The following is a 25,310-nucleotide window of genomic DNA, read 5'->3' on the forward strand; positions in this document are numbered from 1 at the left end:
AGATTTGTGAAAACAAAATGTATTGATCTCATTTATATTCCCTTGATGAAGGAACACATGCTGGTCTCCGCTCGCTTTCTGTCCACTAATATGAAATCCTTGTCCCTGCTTCCTTGCTGGTAGGTTTTTAGAAGTTCAGTGAGCAATGCAAATCGCCTGAAGGGTGGAAAATTCCCTTGTTACACAGATGCCCTTATCAGCAGCAACCAGATGGAGCTCTGAGCAGGAACATTATCAGTGTTAAATTGCTTTTCTCCCCCCCTGAGTAGAGAGGATTAAAGCATTCCTTTAGAAATGGGTGGCAAATGTACAGATTTAGGAATATTAATATTTTAAACAGTTTGCATTTGTAAGTAAATATGTGAAATAATGTTTCAAAACATTCTGTATTCAGAATACAACAAAAACCAGCTCAAAATGTTTTGTTTTAAATAAAAAATGATACTGTTCTTTCCTGAATTCACTTGCAAAGAGTAAGCTTGAAACTTTGTCCTTTTTTTTTTTTAAGATGGGGGCTATGCCATTATTAGTGTCATATGCATATTTGGATATAAACTAGTTTGTTCAGTTTTAGTTGTGGCAAATAAAGATTTCTTTCAGTTTATTAATATTGTTAAAATAAAACTATGCACAATTTAGCACTCGAAATTTTCATTTATTGTTTTGTCAAAATTGGCTATTTCACTGTTGCTGTTTTTGAATAAATTCTTTAGATTCCAATTAATTTGTTTTTTGAAATATCAGTTTACTAGTTACTGCTATTTTGTAAGCTAATAATTGCTAAATATATGGTCATTTCATATGTATATGAACAATACTTTTGTTTTGCAGTGTTAATAGTTGTAATGTTTTAATAAAAATATGATTTTAGAAGTCCATAAAGGAGGCTGCCGTTGATTATATGTGTTGTTCATAGCCACTTTGATGTTAGTGGTTTTTTTGTTTCTTAGTATTGGTTTCTAGATGCCATCTAAGCTACAATGAGTGATAGCCATTTCTCTGATAGAAAAATTGATATGCTTTTGTATTTTATATGCTAGTAACCACATAACCAGTAGCTAACAGAGTATAAATTCTTTCATCAGATTCATGTGCGGGTTTTTGAAATGTGTTCCAGCTTTTTTTCTTTAAGGCCTAGCTTATAGTATTTGCCAACAGCTGGGATTTTGCAACAATTACACTGTGACGTGTGCAGTTTTCCAGGTATAAATATGAACATATAAGTAAGGGTATATAAACTGTTACCCTTTTTTATTTCTAAATATCAGGTAAAATATGATTATCATTGATATTGCATAAACTATACTTTTGCAAAAAAATAAAGTCAAAGAACTTTATTTAGGTTGATTCAGACATATCAAAAAAAAAAACCAAAAGTATCTCTCTAGTCTAATGACAGATGTATTTTAATGCTTTGTTTTCAGAACCAATTTGGAACTTGAATTAATTCATCGAGGAGGGAATTTATGTTCAGGTGGTGCAAGCACAGCTGGTAAAAGGTCTTGTTTAAGTAAGTATTAAACATGCTAAATTTAAAAAAAAAATTCTAATTATGTCAATTTTTAAAGCATATATAGGCAATATATGCTTGGTCTTTTTCAAATTTTCTTTATGTTTTATATAATCAGTTTTAATAGTGATTCTATGCTTTAAATGGTTAATTTTATATTTAGAAGAATCATGAATATTTAGCTCTTTCTCTACTATTATACTCAACAAATAAATGTCATACTACTTGATCAGATTTGAACATTGGTTCAAAATTATAGCAGTGTATTATCCTCAACTATTAAAAAATCCTCAAACTTAAATTCTTTAAAAGAAATTTTACATTTATTTAAGAAACCTTTTTATAAACACAGTTTGTGTTGCCTACAGATCCCCATATAAATAGCCGTTGTTAATTAGTGAAGGCATTTGTACTGTACTTTGATGTGTACACATGTATTAAAATTGTAGATGTTTACTTTTGTTCATGAATATGTTTTATATTATAAAATGAGTATGATCAGTATTTTTTGTAAGGGTATATTTCTGAAAAGTGTCATTTAGAACTTAAAGTAGATTTTTCTTGAGCATGATTTTGATGCTACCACTGTGTAATCATTGTTGAGAGAATGTGAATACTAGGGGTAATATTATTTAATGTCTGGTACACCTAATTATTGATCCAAAATCATTGGAGTTAAAACATTACCTAATGTGATTGATATGGGAAATAAAAATTATTTAAAGCATATTCTTTTGAAAAATGAATATATTTTCTTAAATGATAAAAATATTTGTAATTATTTTAAGTTATAGAATACATATTAGTTTTTATAAAATATGTGTATATTGTTTTAAAAAGATATATATGTAATTTTGGAATGATTTCAAAGCAAGATGACTGATCAGTCATCTTGAACTTTCTAACATAAAGATACAAATTTATGTGAAATCCAAGCTACTTTTAAAACTCTTACTAGTTGTATTAGGTTTTGATGTTTTATTTTGGGTTATCACTTGATTCTTAGAAGTTTAAGGTTTTGGAAGGTTTTTTTTTACTGAGTGTTTAGCATTTATTGACCCTTTGATATATGCACTTAAACCTTATGTTTTAAAGGGGAAGTTGTTGGTAAATCAGTTTTAGCTTTTTGTTCTTGTTTGAATTGGCAGAAATGTTAATTTCACTTATATAAATTATTCTTTCTTATTAATTTGTTGTTTGCTGATAATATTCCAGAAACTGTTATATTAGCGTTTAGTAAAGAAATTTCAGTTTTATGTTAAAAAAACTACTTTTTTCCCTCTCTGAGGTTCTTAAAGTCATCCAGACTTAGAAACGATGAATTTATCTAGAATGCCAAAAATAGTAGTAAAAGTCCAGCAGCAACCACTTCAGTTATCACCCTCAATGTTAATTTATATTAAATTAACAGACTTTCATTTCTTTTTATTTTACCCTTTAGTGAATAAGAGATTACTGTGTCAGTATAGAAGAGATCGTGATAAGCTTATCTTAATTATAAACTGTTTTTAGTTTTCTTTTTCCCTTATCAATCATGTTCTTTTGTCCCCCAGATTTATTGAGGTATGATTGACAAACTAAAAATTGTATATATTTAGGTTGTATACATGATTTTTGTTTTTAGTTTTCATATGACTTTTTGTTTAGTTTCTTTTGCATCATTTATCCTAATTGTTTTAAAAGCACTCTATAAATCATGTATGCAAAATATGTTGTATGTTCTATAAAATCATATTATTTTGCAAGTGTATTAATTTAACGTATTTGTTACTTACTCAAGCCTAACTCAAATCTAATATAAGTTGAAAACCAGATCATAAATTGATGATGTTTCATAGGATCTTGGATCAAATATATAATTTTTTTCATCTTCCAATAGAACACTAATGGTATTACTAAACAAAAATTTTGCCTTTTCTCTAAATCCTTCCTGTAAGTCAGTCTCATTTTAAAAGTATCTTTTCTTTTTTCATTAATATTTTGGTGAAAAGGAGTGAGAAAATGCTCCACTAATTAAGCAAATGATAAGGGAATAATATTTTGGAATAATGTCCCATCACAAATTCCTAATGAATTGAAGTTTAGTTTAGTTAAGAAAAGATTTAATAAACTTTGTCTGGAACAGTAAGTAATGCCTGATAGATAAATATGGATGGGGACACACACACACACACACACACACACACACCACACACATATGCGCGCGTGCACACAGCAGGGGTGGGGCAGGAAAGGAGACTTTTATCTACAAGAATGAGAGGGAAAATATTACTGGCCAAATTTATACTGAGAAATCAAATTGTCATGGAACAATGCCATTTAGCACTTCCACATTCAAACAGTGTTTGAAGTATTGAGGTGGAGTGACCAGTATTCAACCAGAGTAAAATTCATTGAAAATATGTGTCTGGGAAATTTTCCACAATAAAAAAATGAGCAAAATTAATTAATTCACATAATAGCATACTATGGTATTTTAATAATACCTTATATTTGCGCTCTTAAAGTTTATAAAGTACCTTCACATAAATTATTTAGCCTTTAGAATGACCATGTAAAATAGATGTTCTCTCTTTTTCATAGAAAAGGAAACTGAAGTTCAGAGTGATTATGTTGCCAATTCATACATCTGGAAAATGTCAGAGTTTGCAATTGAACCCAGCTCTTATGATTCTAAGTTTAGTTATGTAAGACATATCCTTTGCCCTTAAGTGTCCCAAAGGATGCAGAACCTTTAAAAACTTTCACCCATGAGCTTAGTCAAGGATGTCCTATTCACACTTTGGGATCTTTCTAGGCTTTCCCATGCTAACCTTGCTGTTATCTTGCCTGTTTTCTTTTGCCAGTCTTTCACTGTGAATCCTGTTTTTGTTTTGGCCCACTCCTTCAGACATTTTCTCAAGTCCTGATTCTTTCTTTCTTGGATACCAGTTAGTTCTCCTTTAGTTTTCACTATTTGCTGGTTTCCCCTTGGTCCTGGTGGGAGGCATCTGCTTCAGCTCCCACCAACAGCTCTGTTTGTAACTCCTGGGTCAGAACTCTGGACCTCCTCTTTATCCATTGGCAGGTCAGGCATTAAGGACCTTGTATTCAGCAGATCAGACTGCTTCTAGATAAATTTATTATAAGCTAGAAAGTGTTAATTTCTAAAGTGGGGTATTGATAAAGTTCTAGAAAATTTGGAAATTTGGGATCATATTAGCTTGTAACATCTGTGAAGCTTTTGGTGGACATGGCGTTTTGAACAAGACTGAAAGATAAGTGAATTTGGAGTTTTTGTTACAAATTGGTAAGTATACTGATAAGTACCACCAACTTGGTTAGCAACAGATGTAGGCAAAGTAGATGCAAAAATTGAAAACATAACTTTTTTTTTTTTTTTTTTTTTAATAATAGCTGCACCCATGGCAGATGGAATTTCTCTGGCCAGGGATTGAATCCAAGCTTCAGCTGTGACCTATATCTGTAGCAACACTGAACCCTTTAACCCACTGCACTGGGCCAGGGATTGAACCCATGCCTCTGTAGTTGCCTGAGCTGCTGCTGTAGGCTTCCTAATCCACTGTGCCATAGCGGGGACTCCTGAAGGCATAACTTTTTATTAAGAATAATGTTTTTTTAAGTTACTCAGTTAATTTCTTCATTCAAGTGATTTGAAGGTAGACATGAAACTCCATAGATTCCAGTGAAGTTCACAGGCTTTCAACACTTTTTTTGCCATATGATGTTCTTAGTGTATTTCTCAAGTAGAAATTGTTGAAGCTGGTAGCTGGGGTGGAGATGGAAGAGGCGTTATTGATAAATTATTAACATTGGAGGATAATTTTAATAAATTATCTTTAAGTAGATCAACATCTTTCCATATATTTGGGTCTAAGCTTTCTGCTTATTACTGTAATTTAAGAAGTCACAGTTTATATATCACAAGTGGATTTCATGACTTTATAGAGATTAAAAATTAAGCTTTGCTGTTGTGGCTTAGCAGGTTACAAACCTGACTAGCATCCATGAGGATGCAGGTTCGATTCCTGGCCTTGCTCAGAGGGTGAAGTATCTGGCAATGTAATGAGCTGTGGTGTAGGTTGCAGACAAGGCTCAGCTCCTGTGTTGTTGTGGCTGTGGTGTAGGCTAGCAGCTGCAGCCCCTGAGAACTTCCATATGCCATAGGTGTGACCCTAAAAAGCAGTAAAACAAAACAAAACAAAAACAACTTTAGTCAGGAAACGTTAAAGCAAACCTTTGCTTTGACATTTTCACTTGTGAAGTTTTAACTTAATTTTGATATAATATAAGATCTTTTCAAGAAATGATGCATACAGTGGAGGACTTAGCCCTGTGTTTGTTATTCATAGAAAGCAGTCCAGCTCAGATGTATGCATTTATCTTAAAATAGTTTTAGTTGCTCAAAGAATAATTTTTGGTGAATTCAGAGTTAGAGAAAATTATTTTGATGTTAACTTCATGCTGAGTAAGACTCCATAAAGATACTGTTTAATAATATCATAAAATTGTTACCAAGTAATATGACCTTATTCTTTAACAGTGGTAAAATTCTGATATCTATGGCTTACTAAGGTCTTCCCTTTGATATGTATTTTTTTCTTAATCATCAGTTTGAGTTATACTAAGAAATAATCTGCCAGTTTCGATTTCTTACGTGTTTAGAAATAATGGACAGAAGAACAGAATTTCCAAGCTTGTACTTAGCTCATTAAACATCTGCTTCAAAAGCATTTTTGAAAGAGTTTAACATGTAACAACTTCAGGTTCAGTTTCCTTAAGTGAATATTCACTCAAGTCATAAAAATTGACTTACTAGTGTTTTTTGTGTATGGTAGCCGTAGCCATACATGTAACTCTCAAATTTACAATAAAGTTGGAATTGTTTTTATTTTATAAATTTTTTGATAAATAATCTTGCTTTCATATTGACAAATATAGATCTTACCTTTTTGTTCCAGCTGAGGGTTCTTATAATTAAATCTTTTTTTTTTTTTCAAGGACAGACCAGTCTTTCAGTGCTGATTTCTGTTTTAGTAATGATATGTTTCTCTTGTGATTAAGTGCATTATAATACCTTAGACTTGTCACAGTTGTAGAGTTTGATTAGGTTTTGCAGAAGTTGGAGTTCCTTGTCCCAGGTGAGTTGTCACAGCAACCAGCATGGGGGAGAAGATGGTAGGAGCAAGTAGGTCAAGCTTTAGTAGTTAGAGGTGAAAGGTTGGTCTCTTTGGAGGCAGTGAAATTAAGGCTGATTAATTGGCCTACTTCTTGGTTACTGAGCTAGTGCATCATTATGGCAGAAAAGGAAGAGTATAAATCCATCATGAATTTTAAGCTTCTGTGTATGATTTTAAAAAATAGAATTGTTGATGTTGATGTAATAGTTAGCATATTAAAAAAAATCCTATTAAATATCAAGCACCTTGCTAGCCTGGAAAGTACAAAGAAGAGAAGAAACAATTGTCTTTTTTCAGGGAGATAGCACCATCTAATATGAACAGAAAACATGTGAAAAATAATTACAAGGCTATATAAGAAGTGCTGAAGTAGAGGTAACACAGCATAGAGAATGCATAAAGCAAGGGATGGTCATATCTTTCTGGTATGGTATTAGAAAAGCTTTACAGAGGACCACTTGAACTGGCTCTTGAAAGATGAGTCAGGTTTGCCTGGAGAATAAGATGGTATTGTAGGCTGAGAGAACAGTTTGCAGAGACAGAGTGAGACTATGACACATTGGGGAATACTTGGTAAAGGAGTGGAGGAAAGAAGGTTAAGTAATAAAGAAGCTAGTGGTCATCTCATGAAGGGCTTTCTATGCCTGTTCCTTCAGTGGTTAACCAACTGATTTTGAGATAATATGAAGAGACTTATTGTTTACAGGGATTAGAAGGGGGTGAAACGAAAGACATAAAGCTGAATGAGCACCCTATTGAGTAATCTAATTGAGAAATGAGGTAGGAGTGCAGTAGAAGAGAATGGGTCATAGGAGGCAGAACTAATAGGATTGGTAATCACTTGGCTATGGGGGCGGGGGGAGAATGTGGGAGATGTCTTCCACATTCTTCTTTGGATGTTTGTATCTGCAGTGATGTCATTCACTCAAATGGGATTATAAGAGGAAATGAACATTGGAGCTAGGCTGGGCTATATAATCAGTTTAGTTTGGGATATATTGATTATGTGGTGCCCATCAAACATCTGAAGTGCTCGAGGAATTTGTGAATTGTAAACTTACAGGTAGAAGTGGAAGTAGAGCTTAGGTAAAGTCGTGTGTGCAGAATGAGAGGGAAAGAGAACTAAGAAGGGCTCCCTTTCCCTTTCTTATGGAAATGCCAGCTTTTAGGGTACAAAGCTTGGATTCAAATCCAGGACGTCCTGGCTCTTACTAGACAGTGGTATCTCCTATCCATTTATTGAAATCACAGCATACCTATAAGTTAGTGATATTTCTCATTTCTAACCTCCCCCCCCCCTTTTGTGCCTTTTTTTAGGGCTGCACCTGCAGCATGTGGAAGTTCTCAGGCTAGGAGTTGAATCAGACCTCTAGCCGCTGGCCTTTGCCACAGGCACAGCAATGCCATATCAGAGCCACGTCTGCAACCTACATTGTAGCTCGTGGCAACACTGGATCCTTAACAAGGTCAAGGATCAAACCTGTATCCTCATGGATCCTTGTTGGATTCATTACCACTGAGCCACAACCGGAACTCCTCTAAATCCTTTTATAAATACATGTAAGTCTGATTTTAGAACTTTAAAATGTGTCATTCCAGAAAAAGTTATCTATTCTTTTTGTTGTTGTTATTCAGAATTTTAATAGTACACTGTCTTGGTGTAATTTCTTTTCAGCTTTTTAAATGTCATGCACACAGTTAGTGTTTAATACCCTTTTCCGTTGAAAACACTGTGAATTGTATAAACATATTGAAAAATATTGAATATTATTTGGCCTAGTCTGTTGCCTAGTGAAGTTATTTGCAGTTTCCAGGGTTGTTTTTGAAAGATAGATGTACCTCATTAGATGTTATCATCCTTCAGTTCTAGTTAAAGCCAATACCAAAGACTCTTGTATAAATAGTTTTAGAAGACACTGCAGGGTTATAGTCTCAGTTTTTCAGAGGAATGGAATGGAAAGGAGTATATGTTAAAAAAGGAATTTTGTACTTTTCTTTTAATCATAAAAACCCTAAGGAGAACTGGAGTGGTAGAAATAAACTTATGAATTAGCAAATCTTGAATTCTATTCTTAGCTTTCCCAGTAAACATTAGGGTAACCTGGCAAGGTCTTCCTTTCTCTGGGCCTATTTCCTTACCAGTAGAATTAGGGAGTATAAGGATGAAAAAGTTTTCTTCTACCATTTGTATTTCTTTAATTATGGTAAAGGCTAGGAAAATGTGCAGATTGCAACATTATTTTTATGCTGGGCATGGTTTCAATGCAAAACAGGTCAGTAAAATTCCAATTTCTGTGCTTTTGGTTAAATCAGATAAACTTTAAGTTAATTGACTTTCATCTTGAAAGGAGATATTGAAAAAAAAGAGTCCTTTGATTCAATTAAAACTATATAAAAAGAATGCAAAGCTCCCTACCTTACAACTTGAGTTAATATTTTCTGCTAGAGGAATTTATTTGTTAAAAAAACTTTTAGCTTTTAGACACTTTAAAAAAGTTATAAATTATGTACTTGGTAAAAACAAACAAACAAATAAACAAAAACCCAGGCTCTTAGGTGTAACTGAACTGAAATTTAAAAAAAAGTACCAGTAGATCTATGTTATTTCCATGCTAAAAATGTCCCTAATTCTCAGTGTTATCAATAGAACCAGATTACTAGAAAAAAACTGAAAATTTGGGAAACTTACTTGTCTCTAAACTGGGATAACAATATTACCTACCTGAAAGAATTTTTGTAAAAATAAATTGAGATAATCTGTGTAAAGTGATTATTAAATAGTGCTTGGCACTAATAAATTCTCAACTATTTATAGGATGAAGAAATTTAAAGAGAGAATTTAGGCTATTCATTGACTTATAGACAGAAGGTGAAGCAGGTTAAGGTATTTAGATTCTGCTTGTTATATAGAGATCAGATGGAAACTTAATTGTATGAATAGAGTGTTAGGTTCAGCTGCCTTGCCCACCTGCCGTTTCCTCTACCGTGCCCCACAGAGTGGAACATTTATTTTGTTCATCTTAGAGCTCTCATGTCTTACAAATCGCTTCCCCAAACTACTAACACTACTATTCCTACTGCTACCACTACTACACCTTTCCTCCAATATATATGTATGTACAAGAATCATATTGATGAATTTCAAGACATTCTGAAATTTGGATGATTTCTAAGTCAGTTGCTCAGAGAAAGAAAATGTTTAGTTTTGAATATTTTAATTTAGAGAGTAAGTGACAACAGTATGTTTGTGTTATTTGGCTTTTTTCTTTCTGGTTTTAAGAGTTAATTTTAGTACGTCAAGAAATACTTTCTAGGAGTTCCCCTTGTGGTACAGTGGAAAGAATCCAACTAGTATCCATGAGGATGTGGGTTTGATCCCTGGCCTTGTTAGTGGGTTGGGGATCCGCCATTGCTGTGAGCTGTGGTGTAGTTTGCAGATGTGGCTCGGATCCCACGTTGCTGTGGCTGTGGTTGTGGTGAAGGCCAGCAGCTGTAGCCCTGATTCAACCCCTGGCCTGGGAACTTCCACATGCTGCAGGTATGGCCATTTAAAAAAAGAAGAAAGAAAGAAAAAAAAAGGATTATTCGACTTTTTAGAAAGTGATTTTTGGTTCTTTTTTTTTGGCCTTTTAGGGCCGCACCCATGGCATATGGAAATTCCCAGGCTAGGGGTTGAATTGGAGCTACAGTTGCCAGCCTACACCACAGCAACACAGGATCTGAGCTGCATCTGCAACCTACACCACTGCTTACGGCAATGCTGGATCCTTAACACACTGATCAAGGCATCCTCATGATTTCTAGTTGGATTCGTTAACCACTGAGCCACGAAGGGAACTCCAACTTTTGGTTCATTTTAATTCAAATTTTTTGAGTATTAACCACAGAATAATTTAGCCCAATCCTTGTTATTTATGCCAGAAAAAAGACCTGTGATTTGAAAGCAAAATTTAGAATTTTTTTCAAATAATTGAAAATTTTTAAACAAAGTTTTTTTCCTAAATGTAATAGTAGAATTTTGTTGAAAGCTAAGATTGATAGATTTTTGTCATGGTTTGAGTAGAAGAAATGAAAATAGCCAGAATAGTCTTATTTCCATTATTTTTTTCTTTACATTGAATCTATGATCAAGTCACAATTCAATCTAAAGAATATTTGGGGGAAACTATTAGATAAAGAAAGAACTACACCTAACAGTGGTTTATATGGATATTATTATCCGTATTACTAAGTGTAAGGTATTGAAGACAATAGTAAATTTTGGTTAGGAGACCACAACAGTGAGAAGTACACGTTATCAAGACTGAAGCATAAAGCCAAGAAAAAGTAATCTGTGGCGGGAAATAAGGAAAACAAACCATTCTTGTATTAAGATTGAGCATAAGATAGTCTAAATTCTAGTAGAATTTATTTGGATATATATCTCAGCATTTACTTTAAAAGAGAACATGAAATAGTTGATACTTAAACTCAGTAAATTATAAGGATAGAAAACATTTTTTTATAAATTAGCTAAAAATTTTGCCTGAATATTGTTCTAGAATAATTGTGTGAACTTCTAATTACCTTTTCTTCATTTTATTTAGATCAGCTGTTCCATGTATTAGCCTTACACATGCGACTTTATAGCATTGATTCTGAGTATAATCCCTGGAGAAAGCTTACACAGTTAGTAGAAGAGATGAATTCGCAGTAAGTATTATTGAAAGATTAAATTCAGTTAAAACTTTTTTTTTTTTTTTTTGTCTTTTTGCCATTTCTTGGGCCGCTCCCGTGGCATATGGAGGTTCCCAGGCTAGGGGTCCAATCGGAGCTGTAGCTGCTGGTCTACGCCAGAGCCACAGCAACTCAGGATCCAAGCCGTGTCTGCAACCTACACCACAGCTCACGGCAACGCCGGATCCTTAACCCACTGAGCAAGGCCAGGAATCAAACCCGCAACCTCATGGTTCCTAGTTGGATTCGTTAACCACTGAGCCATGACAGGAACTCCTAAAACTGATTTAATAAAATGGTTAAGTGGGATTGAAATTCTTTATAAGTAAGTGAATTTTCCTTATGAAACAGAAATATATAATAAAAATTGAAGACAGTTTACTGCTATACTTTTTGTAAAAATTGCATAGAAATTCCCACTAAGCGAGAGAATCTTTTAAAGAATCATATTGGTTTTTATGCAGATAAAAGATTCTGGGAGAGACATATCATGGTTGGTTGTCCTTTTATGTCAGAATTGGCCAGTGAAGGAGTTCCCATGTGGCTTGGCAGGTTAAAGACTGGACATTGTCTCTGTGAGGATGTGAGTTTGAACCCTGGCCTGGCTCCATGGGTTAAGGATCTGGCATTGCTGAAGCTGTGGCATAGGTCACAGATGTGGCTCGGGTACGATGCTGGTCTAACTGTGGTGTAGGCCTCAGCTGCAGCTCTGATTCAATCCCTAGGCTTGCAACTTCCATATGCTGTAGGTATGGCCATAAAAAGAAAAAGAGAAAGGAAAAAAAAATTGACCAGTGGGTTCAGGTAACCTTAACCTGATCCCTTCATTGTAACGTTCCCCATAGCCTTTCATCTAATGGTATTTGCGACCCATTATGATTCTTGCCTAAATCCAATGTTTCATTAGGCACTGCAAAATAGTGATTTAAAAAGAAAAACACAAAAATTTCCTTTTGATTCATTAACTAGATTGTTTTTATAAAAAAGAACTTTACCATATCAGCTGTTTGGTTACTCTGAAACACGGTTTGGCAGGATGAATGCTTAATTCTTCCCAATTTAGAATTGGCAGTGTGGGATCCAAGCTGTGTCTGTGACCTACAACATAGCTCATGGCCATGCCAGATCCTTAACCTACTGAATGAGACCAGGGATCAAACCCACATCCTCATGGATACTAGTTGGGTTCTTAACCTGCTGAGCCACAACAGGAATTCCTCCCCTTGATTTTTAAATTTTACTTACATAAAGCAATTTTTCCAAAGTAAAAGCTATGTAATAAATTTAGAGACATGTATATGTCATTTTTGTCCATTTGCATTTCTTTTTGTGAACTTCCTGTCTCTTCTCCATCTGAAAATCAAGTCGTTGGTCTTTTTCTTCCTTATGTAAAAAATATGTTTCTGCATTACGGATATTAGTCCTTTGTGTGATAAGTTGCAAATATATTTCACCATATTGTCTAATGTTTTTTTACTTTATGATTTTTTGTCATGCAAAGTTTTGTTTTTAATGTAGTCATATTTATTAATCTTTTAAAAAATTAATTCTGGAATTTGGTTTTGACTGAGGCTTTTTCCTATCTGGTTATAAGGGGGTTCATGCATTCATTTTTTCTTATGATGAGAACTTTTAAAATTTATCCTCTTATCAACTTTCAAATAGAATGTAGTATTATTAACTGTAGTCACCATGCTGTTCATTACATCTCTGTATGTACTTTATATAACTGAAAGTCTGTACCTTTTAACCACCCTTACCCATACATACCCCCTACCCTCCACTTCATCTCTGCCATCACCAGTCTGTTTTTTTTGTATCTATGAGCGGTTTTGTCTGTTTGCTTTTTGTTTTTAAGATTACATGAATAGGGGAGATTGTATGGTGTTTGCTTTTCTCTGACTCACTTGACTTAACATAATGCTCTCAAGCTCCATCTATTGTTGTCATCAATGCTAAGATTTTCTTCTTTTTTATGGTTAAATAATACTTCATAGTGCACATATATATATATGCCACAGTTTCTTTATCTGTTCACTCATTAATGGGCACTTAAGTTTCCATGTCTTGGTTATTGTAAGTAATGCTGCAGTGAATATGGGGAATGCATGTTCACTGCAGCATTATTTACAATAACTTTCTGAGTTAGTGTTTTACTTTCCTTCACATAAATACTCAGAACTAGAATTGATAGATCGTATGGTATTTTTATTTTTAAATTTTTTTGAGGAACCTCCATACTGTTTTTTCATAGTGACCCCACCAAGTGACAATCCCAATAGTACACGAGGGTTTCCTTTTCTCCAGATCTCCACCAACACTTGTTATTTGTTGTCTTTTTGATGATAGCTGTTCTGACAGGTGTGAGGCAGTATCTCATTGTGGCATTGATTTGCATCTCCCTGGTGATAGTGATGTTGAGCACTTTTCATGTACTTGGTCATCATCTGTATATTTTAAAAAAAATGTCTAGTTAGATCCTCTGACCATTTTTTAATTGGATTATTTTTTTGCTATTGAATTGTGTGAGTTCTTTTTGTAATTTGGATATTGACATATATGATTCTTCTAATATTTCTTTAGCTTCAGTATTTACACTTAGATCTCAAATTTATCTGGAATTTTTCATGATGTATGGTATAAGGAATAGATCCAGTTTTATTTTTCACTATTAGCTATCCTGCTGCTTTGCCTTCCCTACACGAGTAAATTAAAACATATCTACCAGAAAAAAAAGAAAAAAGAGAGAGAAAAAAGAGAAAGCGCTCTGTTTACTGATATGGAAGGATCTCTATTAAGATACAATATTAAGAGAAAAATCCAGGAGTGCAAAATCTGTACTTTATGCTCCCACTTGTATAATCCAGAGGGATGAGAAATAAATTTGTATTTGCTGTTAAAACAACAAAACAAAGCAGACCCACACAAATGTGGATATTGGATTTGTAGTGTAGATGGCGCTGTGGAGCAGATGGGGAAGCACAGTCTTTATTGTAAGTGGTACTGGGTTAATTGGATATTTATATGAGAAAAATTAATATTGACTCCTACCTCATGCAGAACCTATTCAGATTTTACTAGTTATTTCAGTAATGTCCTGGAAAATGCAAGTGCCATGCAAAGAAAATTCAGGAGCATGCTGTGCTTAGTTTCATGTCTCTTTAATTTCCTTCTTGGTTTCATGTCTCTTTAATTTCCTTCTATCTGAAATTGTTCCTGACTTTCTTTGTACTTTACAACATTAAAAATTTTTTTTGAAGAGCTTAGGCAATTATTTTGTAGAACCCCTCAGTTTATTTTTGTCTTTGTATTTCCTTGTGGTTAGATTCAGGTGATAAACTTCTGTCAGAAATGTCACAGAAGTAATATTGTCTTTTTACTGTGTCATATCAGGAGGTACATGCTGTTGATTTGTCTTGTTATTGGTACAAGTAACTCTTGACTATATGGCTAATATATTATCTGTCAGGTTTTTCTGCTGTAAAATTATGATGATGATGATGGTGGTGGTGGTCGTGGTGATGGCTGCACCCATGGCATATGGAGGTTTCTGAGCCAGGGATTGAATCTGAGCTGCAACTGTGACATATGCTGTAGCTGCAGCAATGCCCTATCCTTTAACCCACTGTACTGGGCCAGAGATCGGACTTCCACCTCCTCAGCAACCCAAGCCACTGCAGTCAGATTCTTAACCATCTGTGCCATAGCGGAACTCTTGTAAAGTTATTATTTTATCTTTTGTAATTAATAATTAGCTGTTGGGGATCTACTTTGAGGCTACATATATATATATATATATATATATATATATATATATATATATATATATATATAGTATCCCGTTACTTCTCAAAAATACAGAAAAAAAAAGTGACGTGTGTGCGTTTGTGGCCCAAAATAGCCAGCTAGGAATATTTTGAATGTTCTGGCTAAGGAAAATAAATCACTTTTCTTGGTATTAGCTAGTAATTTTCCCTTCTAGCTACACTTGCATACTCAAGGACAGGAAAGTGTGCAGATGACATATTAGAATGCCTAACTCTTTGAGTGTAAAGATGTTTAGGAAACAAGAAATTTCTTAAATGTGGTATTGGCGAATTTAAAGTTTAAAGAACAAGGAGATACTATGCTTTCCCTATTACCGATTGCTAGGTTATGTTTTTTTCTAGCCCTAAGATTTAATACTCATTAGGATAGTAGTAAATGCTGTTTTTATCATTTATCCAGTGCTTACTTCATGCTACATATTTTTTGTGCTTTGCATATATAATCTCATTTGATCACCATTGTAACTCTATATACTAGGTACCATTGTTGCCCCAGTTTTTATACACAAGGAAAATGAGGCTTAGAAAAACTAACATGGTCTTTAAGAGCGCACAGCTGTGAAGGAATAGAGCTGATTTGTATCTAAATCTTTCTGATTTCAGAGCCTAAGGAAGCATAAAGTAATAGTTAAGAACTTAGGCTCTGGAATCAGATTTGGAGAGGTCTGAGGAACTTGGGGAAAACCTAGTTGATTTTTTCCCCCCTCTTATTTGCTCTCATTTTTATAGTTCATTAGTTCAATAACTTGTAATATTACAGTTGATTATATCATTTGGTTTTCATTTCTGTATATTAGATTTTTTAAAATGAAAGTATCTTTCCCTATATTTTCACTTTTAATACTTTTACAACATAAATTCTTACACCTAATGATATAGGTTTCTCATATATACTTTCTATAATCCTCATGAAAATTATTTCCTTATTTTCTTTAAATTTCATTGTGTTGATAATCACTTTGGTTTTTAAAAAGAAAGGGAAGGAGTTCCCACTGTGATGCAGTGGTTTAAAGGATCTGGCATTGCCATAGCTGCTGTGTGGGTCACAGCTGTGACTCGGATTCAGTCCCTGACCTGGGAACTTCCATATACTGTGGGTGTGGCCATAAAATTAGAAGAAAAAAAAAGAAAGTGAAAATTAGGCTTATAAATCTAATCCATCCACTTCCTCTTATTATGCATAGAGTTTGTAGTAGTGTATAGTTTTTATAATCTGGATTTTAAAGATTCCTTAAAAACTTTGAGATAGAAATAATTATGTATTTTAAAGTGTTAAGAAGCATTTAATGGATAGTTTTCACAATGATGATATTAAACCCTACATTCAAAATCTGTGGTTCTCTTTTCTACAGTGGGGTGTATCCATTCATTCATTCAGAGTATATGTTAACTGTGTGCCAGGAAAGATCCATTTCTGTGTTCTCAGAATGATTATTTTTACCTTAGTAGTCAACAGACTCCAGGTTGTTGTTTTTGTAAATTTTTCCTGATTATAAAGTTATATTTGTTGTATAATATTTAGAACATACAAAAGTGTTGAGAAAGAGAATGAATATAAAACCTCATAACATACGTGCTATATGTAGTTTATTACAGTTGAATGAACTCATGAGTCATAATGAGAGCAAATAGTAGGGGGAAAATATCAATCTTATTTTCCAGGAATTCCTTTGACTATTAACATGTTAAGACATTTCTTTCCAGTTTCTCTTTTTCTGTGTATGTGTGTGTGTGTATGTATATACATATGGATTTTTAAAAGCTATTTGAGTCATATTGTATCAGTTTTAGAATCCGCTTTTTAAAAATAACACAACCAAATTCCTACATCATTAAAAATTCTTTAAATGATATGCCTAATTTATTCATTCCTGTTATTAATCACTTAAATTGTTTCTTCTTTTCTAGTATAATATCAGATAATGTATTAAGCAGTTCTTAATGTGTCAGATATAATCCCAGAACTATAGGATAACATGAAGGCATGTGAATATTTTAGATTTTCACTCATTTATTTGTTGTGTTCACCAAGTGTCAGGCACTCCATGTTACATAGTGCAACACTGCTTTTCAGAAAGACTGTACATATATAAACTTTAACTGACAATGTAGGGATATCCCCATTTCTGTCAAGCTTGAGTATTGTCACTTAAAAATGTTTTTATTTAATTTGGTAGATAAAAATGAGGTACCAAAGCAACAAAAAATTATTTAATTTTTAGTAAAGTTGACTTCATTAAATATTTCATATTTATCAGCTATTTGTGTGCACTCTTTGTGAATTAATATAGTCAGGACATCTGTCCATTTTTCTCTTGCCATCTTATTTTTAAAGAATTATCTGAATGATCCATTATGGCTTAAAATATTACCATACTTTGTTGTGGATAATGAAACTTCTTTCAAAAATATGTTTGCTTTTAAATTTTATAATTACATTCTTTTTTTTCTTTTTTTTTGTCTTTTCTAGGGCCGCACCTGTAGCATATGGAGGTTCCTAGGCTAGGCATATAATCGGAGCTGTAGCCACCAGCCTGCACCACAGCCACAGCAATGTAGATCCAAGCCGCGTCTGCAACCTACACCACAGCTCATGGCAACGCCGGGTCCTTAACCCACTGAGCGAGGGAGGGATCAAACCCACAATCTGATGGTTCCTAGTTGGATTCGTTAACCACTGAGCCACGACGGGAACTCCCTATAATTATATTCTTGACATATTAGAGTTTTAAGTTTTTCCACAGCTAAACCAGACACGTTTTTTTTTTTTTTTTTCCTGAGAAAAAATAGACATTTATTACTGTTTCCCTTTTACTTTTGGAGAGATAGATTAAAGTGGCTAAGTAAGCTTAGCCAAAATCATTAAATCCTAATTTTTTTTTTTAAACACAAGTCAGGTTGTTTTGATATCAGAGTTTATGCTTTTAACTAATACATTACTTTATTGTCAATCAAATGAATATATTAAAGTTCAGAGGACATCATTACAGGTGACAGGATATAGAATTTCACACATATTTCTTATTTTTTTGATTACTTTCATACTTAGAATGCCTGCCTATCCCATCCAAGATCTGATGTTTACCTTTATAAGTAGTATTACAGTGTGTTCCCATCTTAGAATATGCAATATCTACTTGTATATTTTCTGTAGAGTTTCCTTATGGGATGATTTTTTAAAATAATATAATCTACTAGGAATTGGTTTGCATCAATAGTAAATCAATAAATAAATATTTATAATTTATTTTCAAATCATCAGCTAGTTTTCCAGCAGTCTATATATCATTTATTATACACTAATATGTAATTTTTATATATTCTCCTAATTAGGATCTGTGTTGTCCTAACTAGGATTTATATTATTATGATCCTAATTTCTCCTTTGTTCTATTGATCTCAAAGCCTATCTGTGTCTTTGATAAAACCATGCTATATATTGAGGAGTATACCTCTGGTTGGTTGAGGTTTTTCTCTTTTCTCCTCTCCACCTCCCAGTTTTTCTTTACTGTTCTCATCTGTTTATTCTAACAGATGATCTTTAGAACCTTTTTCTAAACCCTTCAATTCACTTGTGATTTTGACTGGAATTATTTAAACTCATAAGTTAATCTAGAAAAAATAGTTATCTTTGTAGTAGAGCGTTTCCTCCACTGGGAACATTCCCCATTCTTTCTATCCTTTTTTTTTTTTTTTAAAAATCATTCTAGTTTTGAAATATTTGCTAATTATACATTCTTAATTGAATTTAATATAAAAATTGCTAAGTTTTTAACAGGGTGTATATAAATAATCATAATAGAGGGCATAATCTTAAGTATAGAGTTTTTCATGCTTATGGTGATATAGATTGATTTTAAATAATATTGGAAGATCATTGTAATAATAATAAGCAAATAAATAAAAGCAAAAAGTAATTCACCTGTAATTTTGACAAAGATTCTATTACAGAAAAAATATTAACATATAATAAATGAGAATCTGAAATTCTATTAGCCGTTTCAAGTTTTTAATTGCTTGTAATATCTTTTTTCTTTTTTTTTTTTTTTGTCTTTTTGCCATTTCTTGGGTCTCTCCCGCGCCATATGGGAGGTTCCCAGGCTAGGGGTCTAATCGGATCTGTAGCCGCCAGCCTACGCCAGAGCCACAGCAACACAGGATCTGAGCCACGTCTACGACCTACACCACAGCTCACGGCAACGTCGGATCGTTAACCCACTGAGCAAGGGCAGGGACGAACCCGCAACCTCATGGTTCCTAGTCGGATTCGTTAACCACTGCGCCATGACGGGAACTCCCGCTTGTAATATCTTTATTTGAAGAAACTGTACTTCAGATGCTCTTTTCTATTTCTAAGAAGCTCTTTAGTTTGTTTGTCTTTAGGTTTTAAGAAGTTCTTAACCCAATTTGATTTTTGTGCAGTCAAGTAGATCTTTGCATAAGAGTGAAACTGGTGTAATTTAAAAGCCGTAAAGATCCTTTTGAGTCTTTTATTTAATCATCTGTTAGATTTAATGCAGTAGTTTGATAATCCAAAATCATTTTTATTTTAAATGGCTTTTTTGTGGATCTTTTTATTTTTTTAACCACGTCATTTTCCTTCCATAGGTCAGCAAAGATTTTTCAGTGTTACTTTCTTTTTACTCTTTTTTTCCCCTTTGTTTGGGTCTGATTTCAGCCTTTTTGCATATTTCCTTTTGAGTCATTTTGTTCATTTAATTAAATGAACTGTGATAAAATGACAAAATACGAAAATGAGTAGTATCTATGTTTGTAATTTACTTAAGATATTCCTTCCTCAGCTCATTTTATCTGTCTCTTTATGTGCTGGAGTCTTGTCTCTTCCCTGCTGTTTGTTCATCCATTCATTTATTTTTCCATTTATTTTTATTTGTTTTTTTTTTTAGCTAGTTTTTATTAACTGCTTAATCCAGGCATTGGGGAAATAATGGTAATCATGATACAATGGATATGTTTTTTTCAGGGCACAACAGTGTAGAGGATGAGTTGTAGGGATGTGAAATTGGAAGACATCAGATAGTTAGAAGGTAGTGGTTATAGGGATGGCCAGAGGGAGTAAAGATAGAATCCCAATTAAATATGGGGTGAGTGAGATAAGATAGTTGTCCCCAAGTTCTTAACCTATTTATTGTTTATACTTTTATTATGCAAGTTATGTTTCAGACACTGTGCTAGAGGATATAATCAGTAAACCACATCAAGACTATGATTATAGAGGGAGATCCAACTGGTTATGCCCAGGATAGGATTGTGTGTGTAGAGTAGAGTGGTATGATCATGAGTTCAGTTTCAGGCATGTTTAGGTTGAGCTGCCTGCCAGATGAAGTGGAGGTAGTGCATATTCAGATAGAGAGTTCAAGAGAGTCATGGCTGGAGATAGAGACTTGGGAGTCATCAGTGTATGACTGGTGATTGAAGTCAGGGTTTAGGAGATCTTTCAAAAGGAGTCCTTGGCGTGAAGGGAGAGTGAGAATTGGAGCCTTGAGGGACAGCTCTATTTCAAAGTTGATCAGAGGAAGAAGAACCTGCCAAGAAGATTAAAGTGAAGTAATCAGAGAGATAGAAGAGCGCCTGGGAGAGTGTTTTATAAAAGCCAAAAGAATTTTCCAGACAAGAGCATTGTCTTGTCCAAGTTGAAGGTTGGTAAAATAAGCATTGAAAATGTCCACTAAATTTTCTAATTGGGAGATCGTTGATAACCAATGGAAAACCATTTCTATGGGAATTTGAGTAATAGATGAGGAAATGATGCCCCTTAGATTTTTTTTCTTTTTAAGAACTTTGGACCTATCAAGAGATGCCAGAGACTTAAGAGACAAGAAATGCCAGGTTTCTTGCATTAATGACAGATTGCCTCTGGGGAGGAAGACAAGCATATTTGTAGAGAATGGAGACATTCAAAGATCTGTCTTCCTCTGGCAGTTATATAAGCTTCCCAGCAGAGGGATGTCCCCAGTGTGTTCAGTGCCTGACATACAGTAAGTAAGCAGTACATAGTTGAATTATGGAGCCTAATAAAAGATTTGAGCAATTTTTGTTATCCCAAGTCTAATCTCAAGTGTAGCTGCAGAATTTAGCCAATTTTAGAAGCTTAAGAATTACTTTTGTTCTCTGACATTAAAAACTAAACCTGTGATCAAAAAATTTAAACTTCTAAAGGAGTTTTAAAAATTCTTTTAGGATAAAAAGAGATGCTTTATAATATATTCTATGTGTTTTATAGTATATTTTAAGTTCTACTTTGATTATTATTATCTTTTTTGGAACTTTGAAAATGTTAAAGATTTTATTTGAATTTTGTATTATTCAGAAACTTGTAATGAGACACTAACCATGCCTTTTCATTGTAACTTGTTTGTGAATTGTTTTTTTTAAATAACATGAACACTTATTCTTCAGTATGAAGTCTGTGATAGCAAGTGTCTTAAGGCCCACCTCATGTGTGGTAAAACTAATTCTCTTAAGTTCCATTTAATGCTTCATTTGATTTCTATAGTCTTAAGAGATCAGAAAGATTCATAATTGGAGTTCCCGTCATGGCTCAGTGGTTAACAAATCCAACTAGGAACCATAAGGTTGCGGGTTTGATCCCTGGCCTTGCTCAGTGGGTTAAGGATCCGGCATTGCCATGAACTGTGGTGTGGGTTGCAGATGCGGCTCGGATCCCGCGTTGCTGTGGCTTTGGTGTAGTCCGGCAGCTACAGCTCTGATTTGACCTCTAGCCTGGGAACCTCCATATGCTGTGGGAGCGGCCCAAGAAAATGGCAAAAAGACCAAAAAAAAAAAAAAAGATTTGTAACTAAGTTAATGTATCTCAATTGTTTACTTTAGTAAGACCTAATATATTTTCTAGGTAGTTTTTTTATATTGAGCAGAGGCAAGGAAATATATGAGCCTAAAAGATTATATTTTTAGGCAAAAATATGGCCATAACTTTCCCTTTTGCAATTTCTCAGTTGCTTATAAAAGTTTGATTTATGTTCCATAGACATATATGTGAAATATAAAATGAGTTAGAAAGAAGAAATATATAATGCTGTTTAAGTGATCATGCATTTTTCTTTTAGGCTGGGAAATGAGGAGCAACAGGCTGAGGTTCCAATTCTTTATCATGATGTTACATCCCTTTTGCTCATCCAGATCTTAATGATGCCACAACCCTTACGCAGAGGTATGTCTTTATAATTCAGATCCTTAGATTATATTGTATATATAATGAATATTCTAAAAATCATGGGCAGAAATATAGCATTCAGTCTGATGGAAATGTTCTGAGCTAAATGGCACTTTTTTTTTCTATTAGTAAATAGAAATCATGTATATGTAAAGAAGATGACAGTCAAATAAAGAGGTCTTTTTTCCTTGTGACTGTATTTTTAGCTTTTCAGTCGATAATAAAGGCATGTGGAAATCACTCAGAAAATCTTTGTTTTGTTTTTGTTTTTGTTTTTAGGGCTGCACTGGCGACAGCATATGGAGGTTCCCAGGTTAAGGGTCGAATTGGAGCTACAGCTGCCAGCCTATGCCACAGCCACAGCAATGCCAGATTCAAGCTGCGTCTGTGACCTACACCATAGCTCATGGCAACACCAGATCCTTAACCCACTGAACAAGGCCAGGGATCGAACCCGGAACCCCATGGTTCCTAGTCGGATTCGTTTCCGCACTGTCATGACAAGAACTCCTGAAAATCTTTGTTTTTAAAAAGTTAAAATGATAATACAGAAATGTAAAAAACAGAGCAAACTGGCAGCTTTAATGCCGCCACCTTATTTACATGCGTACATATTTTATTTTGATACAGTAGTACGATAGAGTTATTCAAAATGAGATGACTCATTATTTTTATTTTTATTTATTTATATATTATTTTTTTCTTCTTCTTTTTGTCTTTTTTTTTTTTTTTTTTTTTTTGCCATTTCTTGGGCCGCCCCTGCGGCATATGGAGGTTCCCAGGCTAGGGGTTGAATCGGAGCTGTAGCCGCCGGCCTACTCCAGAGCCACAGCAACGCAGGATCTGAATCATGTCTGTGACCTACACCACAGCTCATGGTAACGCCGGATCTTTAACCCACTGAGCAAGGGCAGGGACCGAACCCGCAACCTCATGGTTCCTAGTCGGATTCGTTAACCACTGTGCCACGACGGGAACTCCGACTCATTATTTTTAATTAGTGTTAATATGATACTAGTATCATATTAACAGCATTAAATACTAGAAATAGTTTAATTATTGCTCCCTGGTTGTATAAACTGTTTAAGTTTTTAATATATTTTGGATATTAACCCCTTATTGGGCATATAGTTTGCAAATGTCTTCTTTTATTCAGAAGGCTACCTTTTTGTTTTAGTGATAGTTTCCTTTACTGTGCAAAGGTTTTTTAGTTTGATATGGTCCCATTTGTTTAATTTTTGCTTTTGTTTCCCTTTCATGAGGAGACATATCCAAAAAAAATATTGCTAAGAGTGATGTCAAAGGGCATACGTACCTGTGTTTTCTTCTAAGAGTTTCATGGTTTTAGGTCATACATTTAAGTCGTTAATTCATTTTTGAGTTTATTTTTGTATATAGTCTGAAAAAGTAGTCCAATTTGATACTTTTCCATGTAGCTTTCCAATTTTCACTGCACCATTTATTAAAGAAGCTGTCTTTTCCCAATCGTATATTCTTGCCTCCTTTGCATAAATTAATTGATCGTATATACATGGGTTTATTTCTGGGCAGGAAAGTCAGTTTAAATGCTTGATTGATTGATTTACCAATTCTCAGGAAAGTGACTTTTTTCTTTTTTGTCATTCGCCAAAGGTGATTGCTTTTTTTTTTTTTTTAGTTTTATTATGAATTTGTGGATTTTTTAACAAATGTGTTGTCTTTGAGTTCCAGTATAGAATAACAATGGTTTAAACACTGTTTGGTTGTGTTGGCTTGTGTCCTATTGTCCAGTAGTCTTTGATAGCTTTTCAAACCAAGGATTTTTAATCCGTGGTTTAGGAATTCATTAGCGACCTTCAAGGAGTCCAAGAATTTCCCAAATGATATAAGAATTTTTGTGTGTAGATGTCTATTCTTTCTGAGAAGTTCCATAGCTCTTACCATATTTTCAAAAGAATATTGACCCCAAAAGCGAGTTATTTATAAATTCCCCCTTGGACTCTTGGTCATACACAAATAAATATTTCTATAATAAGGAATAGCAGTAAAGAAATTGCTTTTGAGTTGTTGTAGAATGAGATGCAGATTATAATGGGATGATGAGAGGAAGATGAGAGAACAGAGATAGGGAGAGTTATCAGGAATGAATGTGGGGTGCGTTCCCGTTGTGCATTGGAAAAAAATCTGACTAACATCCATGAGGATGAGGGTTTGATCCCTGGCCTCGATCAGTGGGTCAGAGATCTGATGTTGCTGTGAGCTGTGGTGTAGGTCATGACCAGCTTGGATCCAGCTTTGCTGTGGCTGTGGCTGTGGCTGTGGCGTAGGCCGGCAGCTGCAGCTCTGATTCAGCCCCTAGCCTGGGAACTTCCATGTACTACAGGTGAGGCTGTAAAAAAAAAAAAGCACCCCCCCATAATGACTTCATTTTCTGTGATACTGTGATGTGATAGATGTGACATCTATTTAGTAGTTCAGTCGTCACGGCAGTTTAGAAGATGCAGTAAAGAATAATAAAACTAAATATTAATGCCAATAATTTTCATTTGTGATTCTAAGGGAAAATTCACTTTTTAAAGAGCCCCAGGCCAGTATTTCCACCCTACCAAACTCTACATCTTATGTGATCAATAGGGGCAAGTTTGAGCCCTTGAAGGTGCCTTGTCTCCCTATTCCTTCCCTTTTCCCTATCATGTGGTAGCACTATAAAACTTAAATCTGTACCATCGTTTTAAGTCTGTGTGCTTCTAAGGCATTTTAAATAAATATTGATCTTCCTTTGTTTACTCTCAGGTGGCTTGATAGGGGATTTAAAAAAAATGTTGATTGAGAGTAGATGTCCAATTTTTCTCCTTTTTAAATTTTGATAATTGTATTTAAAGGATTTTGCTCTCTGTAGTAAC

At 34.2% G+C, this 25,310-nt stretch overlaps 1 protein-coding gene across 4 annotated transcripts in view; it reads left to right on the forward strand.

Annotated features, from left to right (window-relative positions):
• The window catches only part of UBR3 (ubiquitin protein ligase E3 component n-recognin 3), a 221,850-nt gene that overhangs the window by 169,566 nt on the left and 26,974 nt on the right, over positions 1-25,310 (forward strand). For all 4 annotated transcript variants that reach the window (XM_047772845.1, XM_047772846.1, XM_047772847.1 and 1 more), the window contains 3 exons: positions 1,425-1,510; positions 11,277-11,382; positions 22,322-22,425. In XM_047772845.1, coding sequence (XP_047628801.1) covers positions 1,425-1,510; positions 11,277-11,382; positions 22,322-22,425 — 296 coding nt within the window. The remainder of the gene's footprint in view (positions 1-1,424; positions 1,511-11,276; positions 11,383-22,321; positions 22,426-25,310) is intronic.

This window comes from Phacochoerus africanus, chromosome 3, assembly GCF_016906955.1.
Source record: "Phacochoerus africanus isolate WHEZ1 chromosome 3, ROS_Pafr_v1, whole genome shotgun sequence".
Taxonomy (NCBI): Eukaryota; Metazoa; Chordata; class Mammalia; order Artiodactyla; family Suidae; genus Phacochoerus; species Phacochoerus africanus.